The sequence below is a fragment of the Pyrus communis genome, chromosome 15 (genome assembly GCF_041283825.1).
Source record: "Pyrus communis isolate YQ-2024b chromosome 15, ASM4128382v1, whole genome shotgun sequence".
Taxonomy (NCBI): domain Eukaryota; kingdom Viridiplantae; phylum Streptophyta; class Magnoliopsida; order Rosales; family Rosaceae; genus Pyrus; species Pyrus communis.
Window position 1 is genome coordinate 1,783,656 of NC_142579.1, and position 25,580 is coordinate 1,809,235.

The 25,580-nt window shown below is 37.6% G+C and overlaps 6 protein-coding genes across 6 annotated transcripts; 3 read left to right on the top strand and 3 right to left on the bottom strand.

Moving 5' to 3' along the window:
• Window positions 1-3,314: 3,314 nt before the first annotated feature.
• Window positions 3,315-4,582, bottom strand: LOC148690342 (uncharacterized). The gene is made up of 3 exons (XM_088686338.1): window positions 3,615-4,582; window positions 3,470-3,526; window positions 3,315-3,383 (listed from the first exon to the last, which is right to left on the bottom strand). Exons 1-3 carry the CDS (start codon window positions 4,551-4,553, stop codon window positions 3,315-3,317), a joined length of 1,065 nt encoding a protein of 354 aa, XP_088542464.1. The 5' UTR covers window positions 4,554-4,582.
• Window positions 4,583-4,732: 150 nt separating this feature from the next.
• On the bottom strand, window positions 4,733-5,408 carry LOC148690343 (uncharacterized). Its single transcript, XM_088685534.1, has one exon. It carries the CDS (start codon window positions 5,406-5,408, stop codon window positions 4,734-4,736), a length of 675 nt encoding a protein of 224 aa, XP_088541660.1. The 3' UTR covers window position 4,733.
• Window positions 5,409-7,820: 2,412 nt separating this feature from the next.
• Window positions 7,821-12,172, top strand: LOC137738799 (transmembrane emp24 domain-containing protein p24delta3). The gene is made up of 4 exons (XM_068478275.2): window positions 7,821-8,196; window positions 9,838-10,050; window positions 11,660-11,736; window positions 11,833-12,172. The coding sequence occupies exons 1-4, from the start codon at window positions 7,984-7,986 to the stop codon at window positions 11,975-11,977; spliced, it is 648 nt and encodes a 215-aa protein (XP_068334376.2). The 5' UTR covers window positions 7,821-7,983; the 3' UTR covers window positions 11,978-12,172.
• A 1,821-nt stretch (window positions 12,173-13,993) lies between these two features.
• LOC137726378 (transmembrane emp24 domain-containing protein p24delta4-like) lies at window positions 13,994-16,220 on the top strand. Its single transcript, XM_088686575.1, has 4 exons — window positions 13,994-14,265; window positions 15,030-15,242; window positions 15,752-15,828; window positions 15,918-16,220. Exons 1-4 carry the CDS (start codon window positions 14,056-14,058, stop codon window positions 16,087-16,089), a joined length of 672 nt encoding a protein of 223 aa, XP_088542701.1. The 5' UTR covers window positions 13,994-14,055; the 3' UTR covers window positions 16,090-16,220.
• Window positions 16,221-17,369: 1,149 nt separating this feature from the next.
• Window positions 17,370-19,975, bottom strand: LOC137722631 (F-box protein At1g10780). The gene is made up of 4 exons (XM_068463222.2): window positions 19,767-19,975; window positions 18,294-19,036; window positions 17,878-18,158; window positions 17,370-17,788 (listed from the first exon to the last, which is right to left on the bottom strand). The coding sequence occupies exons 2-4, from the start codon at window positions 19,033-19,035 to the stop codon at window positions 17,552-17,554; spliced, it is 1,260 nt and encodes a 419-aa protein (XP_068319323.2). The 5' UTR covers window position 19,036; window positions 19,767-19,975; the 3' UTR covers window positions 17,370-17,551.
• Window positions 19,976-22,719: 2,744 nt separating this feature from the next.
• LOC137711933 (large ribosomal subunit protein uL18) lies at window positions 22,720-25,529 on the top strand. Its single transcript, XM_068451090.2, has 9 exons — window positions 22,720-22,851; window positions 23,160-23,229; window positions 23,324-23,415; window positions 23,603-23,729; window positions 23,823-23,902; window positions 23,987-24,103; window positions 24,495-24,629; window positions 24,827-24,996; window positions 25,119-25,529. Exons 1-9 carry the CDS (start codon window positions 22,849-22,851, stop codon window positions 25,231-25,233), a joined length of 909 nt encoding a protein of 302 aa, XP_068307191.1. The 5' UTR covers window positions 22,720-22,848; the 3' UTR covers window positions 25,234-25,529.
• The last annotated feature ends 51 nt before the right edge of the window (window positions 25,530-25,580 follow it).

Consider the following 25,580-nt stretch of genomic DNA (forward strand, 5'->3'; position numbering starts at 1 on the left):
GGTTAAGAAATGATTGAGTTATGAAGCTTTGAAAATTACCCAAACTTCCGACCAAGAGCTCCGGGACACTTAACGAAGTTTTTAACGGAATGACCAAAATGATGGATGGTGGACAATCTCAAGGACCACTTCTATTGATTTGAAACCTCAGGGACCATTTTGGTGATTTAGCCTTTACGATATTGAGCAACAAATGTATATTTAGTAGACTATTTAAGTTGAAAACTAAAAAAATAAGTGAAAAATAAAATAGGGAGGCCCAAAACATTGTTAAAATGGCGTTCTACCCTCAAGAATATAACAAAAAGTATTACTATAATCTTCAAACTTCATGGTGAGGTGAAGGTGAAAAATTAACAACGATTTATGTACGAAGTTGTCGAAACTGACTAAAAACTGTTTTTTGTCAAAATTACAATATTTTTATTAAGTGAAAATTATAGTAGTGAGGTCGAAAACATTGTTAAAATATGGTTCCACCCTCAAGAATACTAACGGAAAGTATTAATTTAATTTTCAAATTTCACAATGAGGTGAAGGTGAAAATAAATAGTTCGAACGGCGATTTATATACGAATTTGTAAAAACCGTCAATGTTAACCCACGTTTTTTGTCATAAATGCAAATTTTTTATTTTTGCGAGCATTAAGAAAAATTTATAAGGCATTTGGAAGCGAATTTACGATTTATTGAGCAAAAAATGTATATTTAGTAGACTATTTAAATCAAAAACAAAAAAAAAATAAAGGAAAAATATAGTAGTGAGGTCCAAAATATTGTTAAAATTGCGTTCCATGTGACATCCCACATCGCCCAGGGGAGTGATCCTTATATGTATATTCCCATCCCTACCTAGCACGAGGCATTTTGGGAGCTCACTGGCTTTGGGTTCCGTAGGAACTCCGAAGTTAAGCGAGTAGCGCGCGAGAGCATTCCCATGATGGGTGACCCATCGGGAAGTTCTCATGTGAGTTCCCAGAAACAAAACCGTGAGGGCGTGGTCGGGGCCCAAAGCGGACAATATCGTGCTACGGTAGTGGAGCGGGCTCGGGAAGTGATTCGCCCCGGGCCGGGATGTGACAATTTGGTATCAGAGCCTAACCCTGGTCGTGGTGTGCCGACGAGGATGTCGGGCCCCTAAGGGGGGTGGATCGTGACATCCCACATCGCCCAGGGGAGTGATCCTTATATGTATATTCCCATCCCTACCTAGCACGAGACCTTTTGGGAGCTCACTGGCTTCGAGTTCCGTAGGAACTCCAAAGTTAAGCGAGTAGCGCGCGAGAGCATTCCCATGATGGGTGACCTATCGGGAAGTTCTCTTGTGAGTTCCCAGAAACAAAACTATGAGGGCGTGGTCGGGGCCCAAAGTGGACAATATCGTGCTACGGTAGTGGAGCGGGCCCGGGAAGTGATCCGTCCCGGGCCGGGATGTGACAATTTGTCACCCATCATGGGAATGCTCTCGCGCGCTACTCGCTTAACTTCGGAGTTCCTACGAAACCCGAAGCCAGTGAGCTCCCAAAAGGCCTCGTGCTAGGTAGGGATGAGAATATACATATAAGGATCACTCCCCTAGGCGATGTGGGATGTCACATTCCACCCACAAGAATATAACGTAAAGTATTACTATAATTTTCAAACTTCACGGTGAGGTGAAGGTAAAAATAAATAGTTTGTACGACGATTTATGCAAAAATTTGTAAAAACAGACTAAAACCAATCAGTGTTTACCCACATTTTTTGTTAAAAATGCAAATTTTTTATTTTCGCTAAATATTTTCTATGAGCATTAAGGAAAATTTTATAAGGCATTTGGAAGCGGATTTAATATTTATTGAGTAACAAATGTATATTTAGTAGAGTATTTAAGTCAAAAACTTAAAAAATAAGTGAAAAATATAGTTGTGAGACCCAAAACATTGTTAAAATAAGGTTCCACCCTCAAGAATGTTAACAGAAAGTATTACTTTAATTTTCAAACTTAACGGTGAGGCGAATGTGAAAATAAATAGTTTGAACAACGATTTATGTACGAATTTGTAAAAACTGACAAAAAACCGTGAGTGTAACACCCATGTTTTTTGTCAAAAAGGCAAATTTTTTATTTTCCCAAAACATTTTCCATGAGCATGAAGGAAAATTTATAAGGCATTTGGAAGCGGTTCCTCAACTTTGACCAAATTATAGCAGTGATTCTTCCAACATAACTCATCTTGACAAAATTCTGACGAATTTGATGAAAAAGACCATAGCTACACATTTTGATGAGTTGAGGGACCCCAATTGTAGCAATGGTTCTTCCAACATAACTCATGTTGACAAAATTCTAATAAAGTTGACGAAAATGATCATAGCTACACATTTTGATGAGTTAAGAGACGAATGGTAATGAATTTTTAGTTGAGAGACCATTGCTCCAATTTGATCAAAATTGAGAAATCACTGCTACAATTTCCTAAAAAAATATCACTAGAAGGTAATTGGCTGGCTCATATCAATCCATCTTTAAGTTTCCAGTTCCAAAAAGGCTCAGTCTACCTCGCTTAATAAAAAATTGGGTTAATTACAAAAAACTACCTCAACTATTTGCGTAATGACACTTTCATACTTCATCTTTTAAAATTGACAATGTCATACCTCATCTTTATAATTTGGTCCAATGTTATACCTCTGTTAGCTTGTCCGTGAATTTGTCTGTTAAATGTTGACATGGCATGATCTAGGGCCCAGTTCCTTGCCTAGATGGATTCCACGTGGCACCACACCCAATGTTTTCCCGCCAAATGTCATCCACGTCAGAAAATATATTTGGTTTTTTTTTTTTGGTATTTTGAATTTTGAATTTTCCCGCCAAAAAAAAAAACCTACGATATATACCATTTTAAGTACAGATTATCATCCTTAAGCACATATTATATCATCCTTGACCTCAAATTAAAAAAATCTCTCCCAAAAATAATGGATATAACCTCAAGAACAGCAAAACAAGTGTATTCAAGCACAAACTACTCATCATTTGCAAGAAAAATATGAAATAGACCAAATTAAGCATAAAACCTGCTTAATTATCCATAAATTGTTAAACCTGTTCAAAAAACTAACAGAATTCATCTAGCATCTCCAACCAACATTACAAAACCTACTGAATTCATAAAACCTGCTACATCATCCATTCAATTCACAAAAGACCTATTGGATGCATAAAACCTGTTCAAACTTTACAATTCCTTTACAAAAAACAACCATCTGTGCAAAAAACGTGGTTGTGGCTGGGTTGGTTGGTATTTCTGTGCTTGGTGCCTTTGGATGATTCAGTTAGTGGATTGTTTGGTCTTTCTCTGCTTGGTGCTTCTAGGTGATTCAGCTACCGATTGTAATGCCTAAATCCAAAGTTCATTTAGAGACCAAGCAAGCTTTTTAACTAAATCCAAATGTTTTACAACTAAGGAAATGGTTAAGTTTTTACCTTTGTTTTCCTTGTCCTCTTTTTAGGTGCAGTTTGTCCTTGAGCAGATGTGGATGCCTACAAAGTAGAAAATGATGTTAAAGGATTAAGAGTGTAATATGATGTTAAGTGATTTAAAAAAATCATATAAAGTAGAAAATGTTACCTGTTTGTCCCTTGGAGGAAGATGTCTATGATGGGTTCTTGCATTATGACCTTCCTTTTTGCATACGGTACATTTCAAAGTGCCTTGGCCTTTCCTTCCTAGCTTAAGTGGTTGAGGATGACCTTGAGGATTATCGGTTGGGTTTGTGGGAGTTTGTTCACCCTCATTGTCCCTCTCAGCAGCTTCCTTATTCCTCTTCTTCCTCGGCCTTTCAGGTTGCCTTGTATATGTATGAGGCAATATTGGTGGTTTATCAGTTTCCTCCCACATAGACATCCCATTCATCGGCATTACTAAATGAGAATACAGCTCCAAGTACCGCGCCCTCGAATAATAAGCATTGACATAGTCCTCCGGTTTTTCCCTCTTGAAATTTATGGCTAATATTGCATGGTTGCATGAGATTCCTGTCAAGGCATACTTTCTGCAAGAACAGGTCTTCTCAACCAAGTCAACCACATATTGCTCCCCCCATCTAGCATCAACTTGAAATTTAGAGCCCTCTGACCACTGTGCAATGCACCTGCCACTCTGAATTTTGGCTTGCTCCAACTTTTTCTTGATTTTAGGACAGAGATCTCCAACTTTGTTCGCCATTATATCCATTCTCATCTTAATTCTATTCATCAAGAGTGTATGAATAAGGAGCAACATGGTGACAATAGGTTTTTGCCTCGGTACAAGTATGACAACATTGAAACTTTCACAGAGATTGTTCAGCAACATGTCATACTTCGGATGTGTTTCAAAATCGGACTTGCTCCAATGATGTGCAGGCAACTTCACCAACCAATCGTAGGCCTTTTCATCGAGCTTCTTCAGATCCTCCATTGCTTTTTTGAAGTAGGGAACTGTTGTTGTTCTGGCTACTGACCACAAAGCATCCTTCAATGTTTTCCCTTTGAACAGATTTCTGAAGTTGGCATACAGATGTCTCATACAAAATATGTGGTGGGAATTAAGGAGGACTTTTTTAAGAGCCGGAATTAACCCTTTTTGCTGATCACTGATAAATGTCCATCCCCCTTGATTGACAATCCCAACATCAACGGCTAATAACTCTAAGAACCAAATCCAACTGGAGTTATTCTCCATTTCTACAATTGCATACGCTATAACTCATGTTTCATCATTTGGGTCAATGCCAACAGCACAAAGTAGCTGACCTCCATATAGACTCTTTAAATGACACCCATCTAATCCTATCAATGGTCTACACCCTGACTTAAACCCCTCTTTACAAGCCCCCAAGCACACATATATCCTTTGGAACCTCCCCCTATCCAACTTCACCTTCACTGTGCTTCCAGGGTTAGTCTTCTTCACTTCCTCAGCAAAGTCCCACAACTTTGTGTACTGCTCTGCATGTTTTCCCTCAATGATCTTTAAAGCCCTATCTAAAGCCCTGTAAGCCTTCCTCTTTGTACAACCGTGATTCCACTCTGATTCGACAGTTGCCAAAAAGGAATCCACAGGCCATGTGGGATTCAGTTTTATCATGTCCATGTACAAATCAGTCAGCAAAGGGGACTTCATGTTCTTGTTTGCCCAAGTTCTCCCACATGTGTGTTCATCAAGTATGGTCTTGATCTGTATGATGTTCGAACCATACATTTTTCCAGCACAACACTTCCAAGGGCACCCTTTTGCACACTTTGCTACGACTTTCAATTTCTCATTCCTAGGAAAATGGATTTCTCCATATCCATTCACTAGGGAGTACATGATGACAGCTCGCTTGAATTGGTCATGATCCATGAAAACAAGCCTGAGTGTAAGAGTGGGATTCCTCATATCAGTTTTCTCATTGAACTCTGGAAATCGCTCATGTTTTTTGCCTCCTTCATCATCCGAAGAGTGTACACTCTCAAGAGCATCAGAGTTATAATCTGGATCATCAACCACATTTTGTTCCATATTTGCAGTATCAATTTCTTCTTCCCTTTGTTCTTCTTCTCTTTCCCGGTTTTGCTCAAATTGCCTTGCACTTCTTTGCTCAGAATCCCTTTCTTCAAACTTGGAAAACACTGGGTTATCAGCATCACTCCCATATTCACTCTCTTCAAAGTGACAATCATCTTCTTCAGTAGTTTCTTCATTCTCTTCTTCAACATTCCCCTCCAAACTAATAGGTACATCAAAGAATACTTCAGTATCCCCCTCGCCTACATCCCCCTCTCCTACATCCCCCTCGCCTACCTCAGCCACAGATTTCCCCTTACTCTTCTCTGGCCCTTCACAATTTTTCTCTTTCTGACCATTCCCTTCTTCAGCATTTATCTCTCCTACCTCAGTCACACATGTTTGCACTACTTGAGATGTGCAACAATCATCCATTTCTGGCCCTTCAATAGCTAGCAGGCCCTTGTATCTTATTGGTTTAAGTGTTGTTGGCCCAACATCCTCTTCTGAACTGCTTATCTCTTCAATAACCACTTTACTTGGACCTGCCACTTCCATGGACTTCAGAAACTGTTGCTCTTGGGTTATAGCTTCTTCTGTCGTCAATTCTTCGATATACATCTCAATCACTTTATCTTTTGGAACAAAATTGCACATGGACTAAACATTAGAATCACTTTGAATTTGCTTCAAACCATTGGAAAGATCCATGTTGGGAATCTTGAAATAATAGTTCATGAACCGCTCAATGTATCCAACTGCCTCCACCATATCATCTATCACCGGCAGTGACATGAGGTCTTTATCACAGTTATCTATATATGTCACTTTTCCCCCAACGTACATGTCATAACTTATCTTCCCACCATGATGCAATTCAATAGTGAATAGTTCTGGCAAAACTGAAATTCACAACAACAAACCCTAATTAAAAGCCAACAACAAACATAAGCAATTGCATTTTAACCTAACAAATCATTCTATATGCAACTAATGCACAACATTCTACATGCAACTAATTGCATTTTAAAAGCCAACAACAGAAATCAATGCACAACATTTTATATGCAACTATATGCAATTGCAACAAACCACAACTATATGCAAACAGGCAACGCACATTAACCATTTCTCAACAACAACAAACCAAGCAACAAACCACCTTATCTTCACAAGAATAAACAAAGCAACAAACCCACTATCCAACCACCTTAACTTCACAACAATAAACAAAGCAACAAAGCAACAAAGCAACCAACCCATTATCCAACAACTCAGTAACCATTTCGAATTAAGAAAGCATAAATCACCTTTTCAAACAAGAATAAACAATGCTAAAAGAATAAACAAAACCCACATTTAACCCATTCCAACACACCGTAGGAACCATTTCGAATTAACAAAGCATAAATCCACATTTTCAAACAAGAATAAACAATGCTAGAAGAATAAACAATACCCACATTCAACCCATTCCAACACCTTAGGTACCATTTCGAATTCACAAAGCATGAACCCACATTTTCAAACAAGAATAAACAAAAAATAAGTCCACTATACATTTGGAATCATCAAAAGCACAAAAAACTTACAATAGGTAGGAGTCGTTTCGTCGGGATCTTCGCGCTCGTACCACCCCATGGCGAATCCTTCGATTTTCCTTCGAAGCTAATGGAACCCAGATGAAAGCCCCTTCGAACACCAACGAAGTCAGGGAAGCGAGTCGACAAGATGATTTGGGTTTTTCGTTGAATTTCTGATCGAGATTTGGAGCCGCGAGAACTAGGGTTAGGGTTCTTGATATTCTGGAAATGGGAATGGGGAATTAGATCGACAGATTTGGGTATCGGGGAAGGGAAACCAATTCAATAGGCACACTTTACAACGTTCCCTTACTTTTTTTAAATTTTTAAAATTTTAATTTTAATTTTAATGGAATATTCACGTGTCGTCCTGTGAGAAAACCACGTGTATTAGGAATCTAGCTGGATGACATTTGGGGGGAAAACATTGGGTGTGGTGCCACGTGGAATCCATCTAGGCAAGGAACTGGGCCCCAGATCATGTCATGTCAACATTTAACAGACCAATTCACGGACAAGCTAACGGAGGTATAACATTGGACCAAATTATAAAGATGAGGTATGATATTGTCATTTTTAAAAGATGATGTATGAAAGTGTCATTACGCCAATAGTTGAGGTAGTTTTTTGTACTTAACCTTAAAAAATTAAAAAAACCTTGGGCCCAAAACCAAGACAGGTTACATAACTCAGGCCCAATCGTCACCATCAGGTCCGAGAATCCACAAAATACTTCCTCCCTTCCTCTGAAAAAGTCGACACAGAGAAAACCATCTTCGTTTGCTGGGCATCGGTATCTCCGCTTCGAAAACCAAGCAAGCACAAAACGTCGTCGTTTGGAGGGGAAACAGAGAGGGAGGGAGAGAGAAAGCGGAGGAGTTACGATGACGACGACGAGGAGTTGGCGTGGCAGTGCGGTTGCTGCCGCCATCGTGTTGGTCCTGTGCTTGGTACGGACTGGTCAAGCCATCTGGATCACCTTACCTTCCTCCGGCACGAAGTGCGTCTCGGAGGAAATCCAGAACAACGTCGTCGTTTTGGCCGATTACGTCGTCATCCCCGATGATCACTCCCACTCCCCCACCATCTCCGCTAAGGTCTGCTCTAATTCCCCTCTTTAACGTCGTCGTTTTGTCGTTTTGGATTCCTCATTTTATTGCAATAGGCAGATACATAGATTAGCAGACAAACCCAGTATTTAGTTTATCGGATTTTCTGCCCTTTGGGTAAAATTTAAGTAGAAAAGAGGATCTAAAACGTAAAGTTTGGATCTTTGTATGTTTTTCTTGCTAAAATTAGTTGATTTGTAGATTTTCACGTATGCCCTCCTATTAATTAAGAGCATAATAAATGAAACTCCTGCTGTAGATTGCGAAACGGGAAAGAACCCGAAAATTGGAAATTAAGTTTTTATTGTTGAAAAAAATGTAATTATGTCGACGGGCCAGATTGAATGAGTTAATGAGATAATCCTTCTATGTCTCACACGGCAGATAACTCAGTTAGATAAAGGTAGTTTACTTGCTTAGTGCAAAACCCTGCCTGTCCCATGATAGAACAAATTGGGCAACCTTAGCAGCTTCTTCTTGTTTAGCAAGGAAAGCCTGTTACGAGTAAGTGGAGGGGCGCTGAAATTCTGTCATTTGACTTGCATATCATGGGATCGTTTGGTGATTAAGATTCGGATTGCTCGTAAAATTCAAGGTATGTTGAAGGTAGGGTTTTCGTTTTGCTGGGTATACAAGGGATTAGACATGTTGAAAACTTATCCCTTCGAGTCCTACCATTTTGTGGGGATTCAAAAGTATGTGTAATTCATCTTCTACCTTCAAGCTACACAATTTCTTCATTCCTTCCCTTAGCATACCTTGAGTATGGGTATAGTGATTAGCGAGTTACCCAATCCAATCATGGGCACCAAACAGACAATGTGTTTTCATCTTAGGTTTTTTATTCTTGTTTTTTCTTTGGGCGACATCACCTCATGGGAGCTTTCTTTGTCGCAGGGAGAATGCAGCTTTAAGCCTGCCAACCATTACCCAATGTTTAGTTCATCGGCTTTTGTCTTTGTGTAAAAGTTAATGAAAAGGGAAATTTAATATTTAGTAATGATAATTTGTGTTGGAATGTGTTCTACTCTTATGTTTTGTTGCTTGTCAAGCCTTTTTTAATGTGGTCAGCCCTTTACCAAGGAGTTTCTACGCTCTAGAAATGGGGTTTCTTTCACTGTCAAGGCCATTGCTTTGATCTGCATGTTGGGCTGCAGAGTCACGTTAACACCTTTAGCTGGGGTAGATCAGTAATTACATTTGTTAACAATAAGACCATTGGCCATCTAAGTCGCTTCTAGTAAATGCAAAGGTGGTCCATCCACTGTATTTGGATTTTTTCTATATTAACATTTATTTATTTTTCTTCTCTAAAGTTGTAATAGTAGCACTTGGTAAATGTATACTAGTTTACAACCTCAAATATTTGCTCATGATTCAAACTTGTAAGTTGATGTTGGAGTGGGTGGTTGAGTATTATAAGTGACTTTGAGAGCGAAGTGCCTTTTGTAGTCAAGTTAATTGAGCATTTTTTCTCAATATGATAACTCCGTTGGATCTTTGAAGGAAACAGTACTGGAAAATTACAAATTAAGTTCAAAAGCATTGACAGTGCTCTACTATCTTTTCATCTTAGATTTTGTTCTGTTTTCTTAGCACATTTCATAGTACTTCTTGTTTCTTCTTTAGGTGACATCACCGTATGGGAACAATCTTCATCAAAGGGATAATGCAACACACGGTCAGTTTGCATTCACGACTCATGAGGCTGGAAACTACTTGGCATGTTTTTGGGTTGATGGTAACAATCCTGGAGGTGGAGGGGTGAGTGTCAACCTTGACTGGAAAACTGGAATAGCAGCTAAGGATTGGGAATCAGTAGCAAGAAAAGAGAAAATTGAGGTAAGCACTGCCGTAATTTATAGAGTTTACTTAGATATGTATGTGTATAGAAAATTCATCGTTCATTGTTTTTTATTGTTTCTATTATTGGTAACACTTTATAATCCCTGGGACATAGACATGAACTGAGTATTATGTTGAAAGGTTTTTAAAACTTGGTGTCTGAAATAATATTAGAAATGAATTTGTGAGTTAAAAGTTGTTGATACATATGACTACCTATCTGTAATCTGAAGGTTCTGAACTGCTTTACATGAGTATTTAAGTTTCAAAAATGCCTGCTGAGCACAATCATGTCCGCAGAATTCAGAACATTTCATTAATATCAAAAGTTTTGTGTTGTGATAATATAGAATATATCAATTGTAATATAGGGAGGAACTTGAAGTGTTGAACTTTGGTAGAAAGGAGTAAAGCTTCATTTTATACTCACGAACTTTCACATGCAACCTGAAGCACATACATGTATTTTGGGATAATGGATGCAGTAACTACTAATTGGTTGAAAAAGCCATATCCTCTTTAGAAGCCCAAGACTAAGCTCACTGGCCCAAATTAGAAAATCAGGGGATTTCTGGTCTAAGGAGAATTGCGTGTGTAAGTAAGAATCAGAAAATGAAATATGATAATTAATAAATATTTCAAGTTTAGAGTATTTAGTGGATCGATTGTTATCTATAAGTCTATTTATTTGGGCCTAAGAAAACACAGCCCTTAAAGTTTCAAAGGTTTCCTATGATTTATGAATCCTTGGGATGAAACGGAATGGAATATGTGAAAGTTGTGTACTGTTCAACGGTTGGTGCCTTGTTACCTCCTTCACCTCTCCTCTCCCTTGTTAAAATCTTCTCCATCTTCTCTGCATTCTCTGAAAGAATTATATTTCTTCAAAATTTTCTTCCGAAGCCCGACATAACCATACTCAACAGCCACCCTTGCGCTATGCTGTATCTGTAATGGTGTATGTATACTGAGTACCTAGAAGGTCGGTCCCTTGGGTGCAAGGTATGCTACCTAGAGACCATTGGCTGGGCTTGTTGATGCAGTCATACGGTTATTGTTACTAAAGTTTTTATAGATCCTTGTTAAATTTTATTTTGCATCCTTACCCTTGCTTCGGCTTCTTTAAATTTATCCACCCACATTTGCTTGAAAATTCCGCATTTGTAGTATATTGCTATCAATAAGTCTATAAGCAACCTAGCTAGGGTGAATAGGTTTTTTTAGCAGAATTCTTACTCTGAAACACAATATTAACTAATCTAATTGCCATCAAATCAACCAAACAAATATATATAACTGGGCAATGGGCATCCAACTTAACATGCAATGGAGTTCATCCAAGACTATATGCACGTTAGAAACATGTAGACAAAAGCTTAATTTGCTCGACTCACACGGTCAATCCCTGAGAAGTAATGTGCACAAGCAAGTTCTACACAGACAACCTAAAGGGGTCTTGAGCTTCTCCACAGTTCTTCGAATTCAACTTCACTCTGGCCAAAACATAAATGCCACTATGAGAATAACAACCATACATAACTCAACATATGTACTTTCCCACATATAAATAACAACCATACGTAACTCCACACTTTCCCACATATAGGGTCTTGAGCTTGAGCTGCGGAAACTCGAAGGAGCAGTTGAGGCCATCCACGAGAATCTACTTTATCTCAAGGGCAGGTAAGGTTTGCATAATAATAAGGATGCATTCAACATTTTATGTGCTGCATTTGTGCAGTAATTTATTCCTTGTTTCTGTTTTGGATTCATACGCAGAGAATCGGAGATGAGGGACGTGAGTGAAAGAACAAATGCCCGGGTGGCGTGGTTTAGCATGATGTCGTTGGCTGTCTGCATTATTGTTTCGACCCTTCAGTTATGGCATTTGAAGAATTTTTTCCAAAAGAAGAAGCTTATTTAAGTGATGTTACTCCACTTTTTTTTTTTTTTGTAGATGAAAAATGATATTGAGAAAGCAAAATTTGAATGTCATCTAATGTAAACTACGACTTCACGAACTCTCAGTTTTCGTGTTTTCCTTTCCGAAAGAGATCTTTGAAACGCAAAACAGTAGCAGATTTTAGTTTAACTTGGAAATTGATATCCTTTAAGTAGTGTCTGATTATTTTGCTAATTACATGTATGTGTCTCAGCGTGAGTTGTAATGTTATAGGCACTCTCTAAAAAGGATCGCACCCAAAACAACCATCCAACACAGTCAAAGTGCATGAATACCGCATTAGCAATGAGTTTTGTGTTGTTAGTAACATAATATTTCTGTGCCTAATCTAAGAATGCCAGCTAAAGTGAAATTAGGGCTCGTTTGGAGTTGTATTTAAAATGGTTAAAAGTGTTTTTAGAGAAAAATGTGTTTGGGTTTCAAAGGAAGCACTTCAAGTGCGTTTTAGGATTCACTTGTGTTACCGAGGATTGGTTTCATAACCAATTTTACCAAAAACGTTTTCAGTCATTTTAAAAGCACTTTCAAACGAGACTTTTGAGTCTTTAGTTGACAATTTTTCTTCCGTGACATGTACTACTTAGTGGTTTTGAGAAATTGACAATTAGATGTTGCATATAGGTTATTAGTGGATCTTTATGATTGTTTGAGTGTACGTATAAAGATCTAATAAATTTTTGCAACGGTTAAATCTTTCATACAACTTATGTCACCGAATGAGGCATCACATTGCAACCGGATCTTTTGGTTGAGAGAGAAATTCTTAGATTGGATGTTAACCAGAGGAGTCATCTACCTAAAGTAGGATTCTCTCCCCCTTCAAATTTATTTCCCTCCCTTCCCCTCTTCTCACTTTCTTATTTTTTCTCTTTAAAAAAATCAATACTAGATGTTGACGTGACTTAATCTTAACCGTTCAAATAGTAAAAGATTGAAGGGGAGAGAACAGTTTGCTAGAGCGACTAAATTTGTAGACAAAATTTTGTAAACTAAGTAATATGGAAGTTGATGATTAGATTTTTTTTTTTTTTCCTCCCTTCCCCTCTTCTCACTTTCTTCTTTTTCTCTTTATAAAAAAATCAATAATAGATATTGACGTGACTTAATTTTGATTGTTCAAATAGTAAAAGATTGAAGGAGAGAGAAACTTGGAGAGGAGAGAAGCATTTGCTAGAGCGACTAAATTTGTAGACAAAATTTTGTAAACTAAGTAATATGGAAGTTGATGATTAGATTTTTTTTTTCCCCTCCCTTCCCCTCTTCTCACTTTCTTCTTTTTCTCTCTATAAAAAAATCAATAATAGATGTTGACGCGATTTAATCTTGATTGTTTAAATAGTAAAAGATTGAAGGAGAGAGAAACTTGGAGAGGAGAGAAGAATTTGCTAGAGCAACTAAATTTGTAGACAAATTTTGTAAACTAAGTGATATGGAAGTTGATGATTAGATTATTACTTAAGTGTTGATAAACATACTTAATTATATTAGTAACACATCATTTAATTTGTAAGTTTGCTTACAAATTTAGTCTCATAGCATTAACAGGAGAGAAATACACTTCGATCCTCTATACTCTGGTCATACCTACGCAATTTTCTCCTCTGGTCACTTTGATCTTAGGCCGACCAATAAATATTGAACAAGTGTTCAAAAATTTAGCACGTGTCAAATAGATGGGAAAGGGATCCCTTCCACCTAATCATCTTCATCAAATAATTGGGGCCCTTGAAATTTGATCCAACGACTAAAGTTATTATAACTTTTAAAATAGGCTTGTGTTTTTAGCCATTTAATCAAATTTCAAGAATCTAAATTGTTTGATAAGAACGATTATGTAGAAGAGATTCGAAAATAATACATTTCCCAGATGCATGCGACGTTGTCTTTTTTGTCATTCGGTGGGCCCAAACGTAGTCCTTTCCGAACAAGAGCGGGAGAGCTAGCAGTACAAGTAGTTCCTCCGTTTTGAAAAACAAGCAAACCCAAAATTTAATACACATTGATTTCTTGGGGATCAAATCGAAGGTGTTACGACGGCGATGCCGACGAGAACAAGTGCGACGGCATTGGCCGCGGCCCTCTTGTTGACCGCTTGCTCGGTGATGCCGACTAGTGAAGCCATTTGGATGAAATTACCCTCCTCCGACACCAAGTGCGTCTCTGAAGAAATCCAGAACAACGTCGTCATTTTGGGCGATTACGGCGTTATCTCCGATGATCACAACCACTACTCCACCATCTCCGTCAAGGTCTGCTCCAACTCCAATTCTCCCCTTTTACTTCTAAAATATTCTTACTGAAAAATTTATACGACTAAGATATTTTTTTTTTATGGTTTATGGTCAATGGTTTAGGGTTTAGGGCTTAGGGTTTAGGGTTTAGGGAGAAATTCAAATTTTTATGCAATGTGATGATGAGTTAGCTCGTGTCACATTTTTCGACTCGATGCGCTTTTTTGCGAAAAAAATTGGAAGAAACTGGTGCATCATAGTGTGGATGTATATATATTTTTTCTGCAGTAGTGTGATTTTTGGTTCGACGGTATCTTTCACTTTCAGCATTGTCTGCTGAAACGTAAACAGATTCCGGTACATCAAGCCGCCAACGTTTACTGCACCGGTATTTTAACGCAACAACTATGTGTTTTTGTGTCAAGATAATTGCTTTGTTCCGCACGTGTCCCTGCAGGGTTCGTTGGACATTGACCTTGCACATTAGATGATTTAGATTGTTATACTGAAGAAATCAAACATGTTACCACGTGATGTTTGGTGAGAGAGACTTAGCCGGAAAATTATTTTGTTGTTGACAAGTGAATCGAGCAATAGATTTTTCACTTGTTTATAAGTGCTCTAAAATGAAAAGGGGAAATTGGTGAACTAGAAGGGAAGCTTTTGTCGGGAAAGCGATTGCATTGACGAGTTCTCTGTTATTTGACTTGCATAATTATATTTTCATATTTGATCTAGTGTGATTTTCGTGTGACTTTCGGTTCTTGTTCTTCTTTCTTTAGGTAACATCGCCATATGGGAAGGATCTTCATCACAGGGAGAATGCAACAGATGGTCAGTTTGCCTTCACAACTCAAGAGTCTGGCACCTACCTGGCTTGTTTTTCAGTTGATGGTAACAAACATGAAGATAGTTCAGTAAGTCTCAACCTTGACTGGAAAATTGGAGTTGCAGCTCAGGATTGGGATTCAGTAGCAAGAAAAGAGAAGATTGAGGTGAGCGCTCGGAGAGCACTTTTTCTTATAATAATTTACATACATAGATATCACAGTACATGTTTTATGCACATATTATTGTCATTTATACTTAATTGTTTTCTGTGATTGGTAAGATTTTAGCAACCAGTGATGGACATTACGAGTGAACTCGAACTGTTTTGAAAAGTTTATCAAAACCTAAGATTTCTGATGGCCAATGAAATGGATTTCTAAATTGAACCTGTAAATAGGGATGAGAGTTTCCGTTTGAAACGTGAACGATGTTAGAAATTAGAAACGATCGAATTTTACATTGTATGCAGAATTTCATTTGGAACCTGATGCATACACTTTTTTGGGGTAATATTGTATATGAACTCAATACATACTTGGTGTTTAGGAGAGTTGTTACGCTTGTCCATGCCGTCGTTACTTAAATTTCCGCAAACCCTACCTCTTAATGTCTTCTATTTTCCTTGCATCGTTATCTTTAACTGTGCTTATTCCGAGTATCCGCCCACATACAGGGTGTCGAGCTTGAACTACGGAAACTTGAACGACTAGTGATGGCCGTCATCCTGTATCAACGCTTTCTCAAGGCGAGGTAAACATTATCTTCCTAATAAGAATACATTGAAATTCCAGTCGATTTCTGTGGTGATTTGTTCCTTGTTTTATTTTGGATATGCACAGAGAAGCGGAAGGGAGGAATTTGAGCGAACGAACTAACTCGAGGGTGACACGGTATAGCATGATGTCGTTGGGCCTCTGCGTTGGAGTTTCATGTCTGCAGTTATGGCACTTGAAGAGATTTTTCCGAAAGAAGAAGATTATTCGAATTACTCAACTCCGATCATCTTTTTAGACAGAGGAAAGGTAAATAGTAAATGCAAATTTTATTACAAACGTAATGTAAACTATGATCAGATAGACGGCCAGTTTTCGTCGAAAGAAAGTATTGAGAAAGGAAAATCAATATTATTGATAGTTTGAGTTTCTTGTAGTGTTTAAAATATTTACGAAATTGTCGATATTTTCATTGAAGTATCTGAAAAATCAAGGATAGATATGGAAAGGGGGTGAAATGCAAACTTCACCCTATATTTCAAATTTTGAGAATTTTTTTTGTAAATTTCTACTATATCTGAGTTGATATACACATTCCGTTGCACTTTTCAAAGTTTCCATTGGATACCGATATATCCATCGATATTTTCATAACTTTGCATATTGATATTTTCACCTATATCGATATTTTAAATACTAGTGTCTTGTGTTTACTTGGTAATTGAGAATTTGATAGGCATTATAGGCATTCGCTGCATGGTTTTGTTAAAGGTTCATAAGTGTGTCGTGTTGGCCAAGAAATCAAGCATGCTTTGTCAAAGAATAACTACTTAATGAACCTTAATTGCGATAGAACGGTACTCCGTCCTATATAACGGTATAAACCTAAGATTTGGCGGCTGTATGATTGTTTGTCACACATCTGTTTTCAGTTTCAAGTTTTGATGTCATTACGAGAGAATGAAATTTCAAATTTGGAACCTCTTTCATCGGAAAATAAAGTATGATTAAATTAAAAACTAGTTCGGACACCTTATGACCTGGGCCAAATGAAATTATTGAAAACTCTTAAACGGAAGTCTTTCATAGGGAAGATTTCTAATTTGCCTTCAGTTTTAGTCGCGACAAGATAAAATGAAACGACATGGTATAAAAACGCTCAAGATATTGTGCAAGCCAATCAACTTGCTCTTATTCTAGTGATACTACTCTTCTTTTCCAACGGGAGAAGAGACAGATAAACAAGACATCATCCAGTGGTGGCTACTAAAAGACTGCTAGGGAGGGGCTAATTCAAACCCCTCGGGTAAAATAAGAACAACCCCGACATTCAAAGCTCATTTTTTACCATTAGCAAGAACTTGTTTCTATTGTAGATCATAAGGAATTCGAACAACTGCTTCAAATACAGTATCAGGAAATACCGCTTGTGGAACCTCAATATCCACGGGTTTATTAGCTAAATGGCAATTGGCACATACAATACGGCCAGTCGCTTCTCGTGGATTCAACTTCCCAACAGAGAACTATTACGTCCATAACTTGCACGAAAAATATAGCAAACACATACATATAAAATTACAGCAAAATCATACGCAAAGTTGATTAATGAGTTTAATCTGAATTTTGAAATTTGAATCCATTTCAATCAATGACGATCACGGTTCAACCAAATTAGCAGTCATGCTGTAATCAATCGGAGAATTAAAGCAATGGTATGAATTAAGAAGGAAAATTGAGTAAGTTCCCAAAGGAAGCTGTTATTCTATTCTAACGATCTTTCGGTTCATGTGTCTAAACCTGCAAATCTCGTCGAAGAAATCATCTGCACTGCTATGACTGCTCTTCATCTGAAGAATCTTTATCACCATCGTCTTCAGATTCTTCCCGTACTTTAACAAGGACTCAAGAGTGCTCATTTTCTGTTCAGCATTCAGCGGTGATCTCACTGTGATCATCACTTCTTCCAGGCAAGGAATTGAAAATCCTGAATCAACCTGAAAAGAAAAAGTATATAAAAACTCAATTGTAATTTGAAGATCGACCTAAATTAAAATACTAAAATTACAAAATAATATCAACTTACATTTTTCAGGCTGTTTTTCTGACAAAGGGCTGCAAACATGGCTCCATGGATATCAAACTTTTGCAGCTTGGGATGGTTATTGAAGAAATCAACAAAGTCAACCTCTGGAAAGGGTTGAAGGATCTCAGAATCCCCTGTGAATTCCACCTTCATGAAAAGGTGTTTCACTTCACTTGCACATTGAAGCATATTTCTTATTGCATCCCAACACCACTGGACTCCCCTAATTGATAAGAACTCTAGAGCGACAAGTTTCTCGAAATCAACCATGTAGACTTTCCCTAAACAACACCAGAAAACACAAAGATAATTAGTGATTGTTATGATTCACACAAGTAGGGAACAAGAAACTAAATGCACCCGATATATACTGCATTTTTCAAGTCATCAAAGGTGAGCTTGTAACAAATCATTACCTGCATTATTGGCAATAGAAAGATTTTTCAAATGCTTTGTATCATGAACCCGAATCCAGCTACAGCCTTGCACCTCAAGGAATTTAATTTTTGGGCACCCCATGGAAAATGAGCAGTTGTCCAAGCCATAAAAGTCCAGCTTACACTGCTCCAAATATGGCAACTCAATTGAAACCGATCTCAATCCTTCACAACCAAGTAACACCAAATTGGTGAGATTCGGACAGGCCTGAAGCACAGTTGACAATGCAGGATCCTCCAGTTTCGCTCCAACAATTTCAAGGTTCTTGAGTTTCTGGAAGACACCCCACTTTGGGGAACGGGCCACTAAAACTCCCCAAAGTTTTAAAGACTCCAAATTTTCTGCAGCACTTAAGTAGTCCAGTTTTGAAGGGCTTTCAAGAGAGGTCTGATATTCAGCAATATTGTCCATTCGAAGCTCCAGATACTTAAGAGAGGGACCTATGATCAATAACCAAGAAGCAAGGCCAGCACCCGAGAAGGGACTATAAACAACAAGATTTTCTAATCGTTCAATCATTGAAACCATCTTCAATACAATGTCATCAGGACTGTCTCCACCCGTATGGCTATCAAAGGAGCTTCTGGGGAAATAAAGGCTCCTTATATAAGGCATTGAGTCCTTCCATCGCTTGGATACACAATTACAAATTGCAACGTCTTTGGCGTTTTCCATGTACGACAATATGTATTGAACAACAGCATCAGGCAGAGGGTCCATTCTGTGAGGACAGCAATCAAACAGTTAGCGGTCACTACGAAAACATAATAAAATCAAGGAAAATAATTCGACAAAAGCTTACAGTTTTACACAATTAGTAAAATTTGAGAAAGAAACTAGATTGGTTAAGTATAGCTAGTTATTATTACGGGCAAGGCGATTCACATGACATCGAAGCTATCTAAGGCTAGCCTTTGAGGTCAGTTATTTGTGCTCAACAATCAAACAATGTTCCCTGTCTTGGGAATTCATTTGAGATAAACATCAACAAAAAAAAAAGGGGTAATCCAACAAGGGTTTATCCAAAAATCGGAAAAAGAATATGACTTGGTAATTGAAACAAGAATCTGAAAAGCAAAAAGAAATTATTGAAACTACACATTGTGAGACTTGTAAGAAACCAAGGAAGCTAAGAACACAATTAGGAAATTAACCATATTTCAAATGATAAATTACATCAATTAGGCAGATTGGATTAAGCTCAGATTAGAACTTCTAAAACCCTGATAAAAGGCTATGATTTAGAAAACTTTGGCACGAACCCAAATTAGGGTTCCACCTTAAGTGATTAACAAAATCAAAACCCATTCAAAAATTAGCTCACAAAACAACTATCCAATCTGATTAGCAATGTTAGAAGCAGTAGCAGTAAATCTGTGAAACAAATAAACCATACAAGAATCTTGATCTTAATTAAACAGATAAGAGGGACGAGGAGGGAGGGAGCTTACAGATGGAAATTTGAATTGAAATTTGCAACGGATCTGAGAGCGTTTGCCAATTTCCGCTTGCTCTCTCAACGTCTCTGGTGCTTCACAACAAACCATTTATATACATATCACGGAGAGCGGTACAGGCTTTTTGTGGGGAGGCGCGCTTACACTGTCGATGTTTGGGGGTCATTTCAAAATTCAAAAAGTTTCTGTTTAAACGTTTTTGCGGCTTTGCCTTTTGTTTTGTAGTTTTATGTTTAAAATTGAAATTGAAAAATGTGTTTTTCAACCGAACTACTGAAGAGAATTGCCGAGTTGAATAGAGTTGATATGATCAGTTGGTTATAGCCGTGTGTTTGCGGCTTCATATTTTTAGGTTTAAATCTTCGAACTTAAAATAACGGTCATTTAAACTAAAATTTCGTATTATCAAAAACAAATTAAATTTCTCTACATTAAAAACCATAACAAGGTTATTATCAAATGATATTTTACCAAATAAGACCATATCTGTTTCCCTTAATGTTGTTGCTTTTGACATTGTTGTTGCTATATATAATATTTAATGTTGTTCCATTTGCAATTGTGGAGACATAAGTTAACCACTTTGAATAAGAGGACGCCACATAAACTTTTAGCTTAATATGATGAATTAATTCTTGACATCATGAGTAGACCCACCAAACCTTAAAGGGCTAGGCATTTCCCTGCCCTATAGGTCCTACCATCGTGCCTTTCCTGGCTCAATGAGGTATGGGTCGTCTTTTTGGAGTCTTCCTTGGGTGTTTCGCGCACTGGCACCTCTATTTACTAGAGGCCTCCCACCAACAATTTTGAGTAGTTGCATGCGAAGACTTGCTTGCACCACGCTAGCTACACATAGCAGTTTGCCTAACATGACTTGCAACCTCCCCACCTAGCTGCATGTGAGGAGTCACTTAAGTAAATCAATAAAATCGCCACTTACTACTCATAATTCTCTCTGTTATAGTTTTTCTCCTATTATTTTTGATTTAGGCATTGGAAGCCCTTCGGCGGGCACCCACCCTCTTTTCTTGAGTGTTTGTCAATTAGGCTAATAGTGTTTCTTATTTTGTAAGTGTGATTTTGTCAATCCAAACTTAGGAGATTTGCATCCACAACAATGCTTTGAAGTGAAATGGGTTGTTAATTTTTTTGTGGATGTCTTGTTTTATATATATACATATATATATATATATGTATATATGTATATGTATGTGTGTGTGTGTGTGTGTGTGTTTGTGTAATTGTAAATGTGAAGTAAGTCTTTCTATCCTATTGGTGAAACTAACTATTTGAAATTCTATCTCAGCAAAGAACTGTATAATCTTTCCTCTATTGTATTGAATCAATAAAGAAAGAGGTAAGTGCTATGACCCCTTATTGTTTGATTCAATATTGACGGGGGACAGGGACGAGCCCTGGCCCCAACTTCTATAGGTCCTTGGTTTGACCTCCTTACTTTTAATAAACTGAAGCGGAGAAATTTTCTCACACTTGCTTGACCCCCTAAACGAAATACCTCACCTCACTTACAAAGAAATAGTTGGAACTGAAATAGTTTGATGTTGCTTCACATTTTGAAGAGCGGTCTAAACAAATTCGTTAATAAATATTAGAGACAAAAGGTAAGCTTTTTACATATGTATTTTTATCAACAGTAGCAAAGAAATAAACTTCATAACAGTCAAAATATGAAAAAATGGACAGTCAGATTGATTCAAATCAATTGATATGAAAATTAAGCGCCCGAGCTCTTCTTAGAGATTGAATTGGGAAACTAAGCTAAAGGCCCTTTGAAGTACACAAAAAATTCACGGAATTGGCATCAAGGACCACTGCTCCATATTTGTCTAAATTCGAATAAAGTTACGATTCGTTTATAATTCAGAGATCAATGCTCAAACTTACTCTTAATTTCCTTTCAATACTTAATTTCTCTTAACTGCTTGACAACTCTCACTAAATAATACTTCTCTTTATATCTGGTTCTCGCAATTCATTTTTAAATAGAGCCTAACCCAGAAGTTTAAAGGATCATTTCATTGAGGTAGGGGTGGACATTGGGTGGGTTGGTTGGGTAAGACTTTAGTCCATTGGCCAACCCAATAGGCTTGGATTGGAATTGTTCAAATCCTTTGTCACCCAAGAGAATTGGTAACTCAACCCACCCAAACCATTCTTAGGCGGGTTGGATTAAATGGGTTCCATGAGTTAGACTTGATTGCTTTTTTTATATTTCTAATGTGAGTATGAGAGACAAATGATCAATACTTACATCTACATGGACTTAATCATGTGAATTTGATGTTGTTATATCACTACACGTTACTAATACATAAATTTTTACTATTCAAATCAAGCACTAATAAACAAGTGCATTTAAGAATTATTGTCACTCAAGTAAGCTGATTTCAATCAGACTAATAACAACCCAACCCATATATTAAACAAGTTTTGACCCAAAAATGAAAGTTTAAAGTTTAGAACCCAACCAAACTTATACCAGGTGAGTCGGTCTGGTTGGTCGGTAAACCCACTAAAATGCCCACCCCTACATTGATCCTTTCTCTACTGCACATCGAAAGCTCACATTTAAGTTACACATATGGAAAAAAAAATGTTAGATCATTTAAGTTACACATAAAAAAAAATCATTAAATCATTAAACATAACAAGATTTAACGATTTTTATTTAGATGTATGACTTAAATGTTCACTATAAAAAAGAGAGGTTATTTCATTTCCTTTTGAAAATTTAGTGATATTCCCAGCCCAAAGCCCACAAACTCAATGCGGAAAGAATAAAGAAGGGATATTGGGCCAAAAACTAAATATGGAAAGAATGAAAAGCCCCCACAACTTTCTGTAAAGACTAAATGACCACGAGCGAGACATCGAATCCCAGCCGTCCATCTCACCACAAAACCCTATTAAACCACACATCACTTACAGCCAGCCGTCGATCCTCAAATCCATTTGGCAGGTTCACTATATAAGAGCTACTTTCTGAAACCCAAAAACCCTAGCCGGTTCTCTCCCACTTGGTGTCGTTGCTCTGGGCTGCTAATCTTCCGCAATGGTGAGCTCCCTCACTTGGTCTCTGTTACTTCCATGGAGATTCTCTGTCTGCGTTTGCGAGAGAAAAGCATGATTATTTTCTGTTTGGTTGCTCGGAAAATTGATTGCTTACCTCTACTTTTCAATTTATGTTAAATTTCCCAATTAATTGATCTAACACTTGAACTTTTATGATTTCCATGATTATTTTCTGAAACACTTACATTTTTAGTGGGATGGATTTGTGTTTCTGCTGCACGAACTGTTGTTCTTTATATGTTATTTTTGTGAAGGATTTTGTTAGACAATTTGTTGAATTATTCGTTGTAGGCTTTCGCCAAAGCTCAGAAATCAAGGGCTTACTTCAAGAGATTTCAAGTGAAGTACAGGAGAAGGCGAGGTATTCATTTCGTCTTTCAAGTCGAGGGCTTTTGTTAATTGTTTGTTAATGTTCTGCATATGATGATAATTTTAATGTCGAATGTTTTTGGCAGAGGGAAAGACCGACTACCGTGCCAGGATTAGGCTCATCAACCAAGACAAGAACAAGTACAACACACCCAAGTACCGGTTTGTCGTGAGATTTGTATCCTTTTGTCGCCCACCATTTTGGCCGTTCCCATTCGAGTTTTCGCTTTATGTTCCATATTTTGTTAAGAATGGTTTTTCGGATGGTATAATGTTTCGGCATTGTATTCTGTGTACGTTGTTAGAATTTGAAATGACTTGTTCACTTGTGCTTTCCGTGATGTGCACCTTAACATAATTGTTAGACCAACAAGGATATTGTTGCTCAGATTATATCTGCCAGTATTGCTGGTGATTTGGTTCTTGCTGCAGCCTACTCCCATGAGCTCCCACACTATGGGCTTGAAGTTGGTCTCACAAACTATGCAGCAGGTATTATTTCCACACTTTGGTTATTTTGCTTCACTAGTCTGTCTTGGTGCATGAGTTTAACTTGGTGGGTAGTAACTGTATATTTATGATCAGCCTACTGCACTGGCCTACTCTTGGCTCGTCGTGTGCTGAAGAAGCTTGAAATGGATGATGAGTACGAGGGAAATGTTGAGGTAGTGTTTTATTTTTAGTTTTTTCAATTTGATTCCCTTCACATAACATCTAATTTTTTGTGAAAATTTTGTCTGATATTTTAGGCTACTGGTGAAGACTACTCTGTAGAGCCAGCTGAGAGCAGGAGGCCATTCCGTGCTCTTCTTGATGTTGGCCTGATCAGGACCACCACAGGAAACCGTGTATTCGGTGCCTTGAAGGTGGGTACCACATTATGGTGCTATTGATATTTGATGTGTGCAAGTTTTTGTTTTTAACTTTTGCTGATGCTTGTGTGTAAATTACTTTGTTGTGTACTTTCCTTTCACTTTAAGGTAAACGTTCCTATATGGACGACATTTTCGGACTAACAGTTTTGCTATATTTCAGTCATTATTATCAATAGCACTCTTTTTTGTTTTATCCTACGAACCTCGATTTAAACATTTCTTTGGATGCCTGTTGATGAATTGTATATTGATCCCTGGTGGTACCTTATTTTTCATATTGCTTCGATCCTATACATAACATGGTCTTTTCTTGAATGTAATTCAATTTTTAATCCACTTGGGAATGTGCCTACCGAGTAAAGAATTTTTCAATTGATTGCAGGGTGCTTTGGATGGGGGTTTGGATATCCCTCACAGTGAAAAGAGGTTTGCCGGTTTCTCCAAGGATAGCAAGCAACTTGACGCTGAGATTCATCGCAAGTACATTTATGGTGGCCATGTTGCTGCATACATGAGGGTAAGTTTGAGACTTGAGTATTCATGTCATGCATTGGCATTAACTCTGGTCTAGAACATTTATGTCTGCTGGTCAAAATCCTAATTATTTGTTTCTAAACTTTTATGGTTGTGAACCAAAGAAGAGAGTTCAGAATTCTTGTCAGGTAGAATAATTAAATACCGTTTTCTTAAACTTTTATTTTTTTATTATTTTAGACTTTGGCGGAGGACGAGCCAGAGAAATACCAGAGTCACTTCAGTGAATATATTAAGAAAGGCATTGAAGCGGATGACATCGAGGAGGTTTACAAGAAAGTTCACGCTGCCATCCGTGCTGATCCTACAATTAAGAAGACTGAAAAGCCGGCTCCTCAAGAGCACAAGAGGTACAGTCTGATTGATTCTGTACCAAGTTGTTGATGTTTTACATCAAGTCCTGGTTTCATTGTTTGCAAGTAATCAGTGGGAAGTTGCTATCAGATGATTCTAATTTTCACTTACGTAACAGGTACAACTTGAAGAAGCTTACCTTTGATGAGAGGAAGAAGAAGTTGGTTGAGAGGTTGAAGGCCTTCAATGATGCTGGTAACGATGACGACAGCGATGATGATGATGAGTACTAAGCATTTGATGGGATTTGTGCTCTAGTTTGTTTCCCCCAGGTAGGACGTCTGTTAAATTATCCTCTATAAGGTGTGTTATCTGAGTTAGAAGCGCTACTAAAGTTTTGACAATGCTGTTATGCAAGTTATATTTTGTTTTGGCCATCGCTACGTACCTCGACTCTCCGCCCTTTGTCCCGTTTTCTACTATCCAACTTTTCTAATTACCAAATCTTTTCTTGTAGTTGTCGTAGTCGGGATAAAGCTGTGTATTTTCTGTTAAAACCATGAATTTTATGCTTATGTGGTTTTTATCCTTTCTTGCTTTCATTTCTTAAATTAGTGAACATGTTCCGTAATATATTTTT

Bases quoted from the DNA above. Each gene is read 5' to 3' on its own strand.
- LOC148690342 (XM_088686338.1), bottom strand. From the start codon at position 4,553: ATGAGACATCTGTATGCCAACTTCAGAAATCTGTTCAAAGGGAAAACA. The intron at 3,527-3,614 runs GTAACATTTTCT...TCTACTTTGTAG, and splicing joins TTCCTCCAAGGGACAAACAG to GCATCCACATCTGCTCAAGG. The intron at 3,384-3,469 runs GTAAAAACTTAA...CTTTGGATTTAG, and splicing joins AGAGGACAAGGAAAACAAAG to GCATTACAATCGGTAGCTGA.
- LOC148690343 (XM_088685534.1), bottom strand. From the start codon at position 5,408: ATGAGGAATCCCACTCTTACACTCAGGCTTGTTTTCATGGATCATGAC.
- LOC137738799 (XM_068478275.2), top strand. From the start codon at position 7,984: ATGACGACGACGAGGAGTTGGCGTGGCAGTGCGGTTGCTGCCGCCATC. The intron at 10,051-11,659 runs GTAAGCACTGCC...TCCCACATATAG, and splicing joins CAAGAAAAGAGAAAATTGAG to GGTCTTGAGCTTGAGCTGCG. The intron at 11,737-11,832 runs GTAAGGTTTGCA...ATTCATACGCAG, and splicing joins CTACTTTATCTCAAGGGCAG to AGAATCGGAGATGAGGGACG.
- LOC137726378 (XM_088686575.1), top strand. From the start codon at position 14,056: ATGCCGACGAGAACAAGTGCGACGGCATTGGCCGCGGCCCTCTTGTTG. The intron at 14,266-15,029 runs GTCTGCTCCAAC...TTCTTTCTTTAG, and splicing joins ACTCCACCATCTCCGTCAAG to GTAACATCGCCATATGGGAA. The intron at 15,243-15,751 runs GTGAGCGCTCGG...GCCCACATACAG, and splicing joins CAAGAAAAGAGAAGATTGAG to GGTGTCGAGCTTGAACTACG.
- LOC137722631 (XM_068463222.2), bottom strand. From the start codon at position 19,035: ATGGACCCTCTGCCTGATGCTGTTGTTCAATACATATTGTCGTACATG. The intron at 18,159-18,293 runs GTAATGATTTGT...GGTGTTGTTTAG, and splicing joins TTCTATTGCCAATAATGCAG to GGAAAGTCTACATGGTTGAT. The intron at 17,789-17,877 runs GTAAGTTGATAT...TTTTCTTTTCAG, and splicing joins AGAAAAACAGCCTGAAAAAT to GTTGATTCAGGATTTTCAAT.
- LOC137711933 (XM_068451090.2), top strand. The intron at 23,416-23,602 runs GTATCCTTTTGT...CATAATTGTTAG, and splicing joins ACCGGTTTGTCGTGAGATTT to ACCAACAAGGATATTGTTGC. The intron at 24,104-24,494 runs GTGGGTACCACA...AATTGATTGCAG, and splicing joins GTGTATTCGGTGCCTTGAAG to GGTGCTTTGGATGGGGGTTT.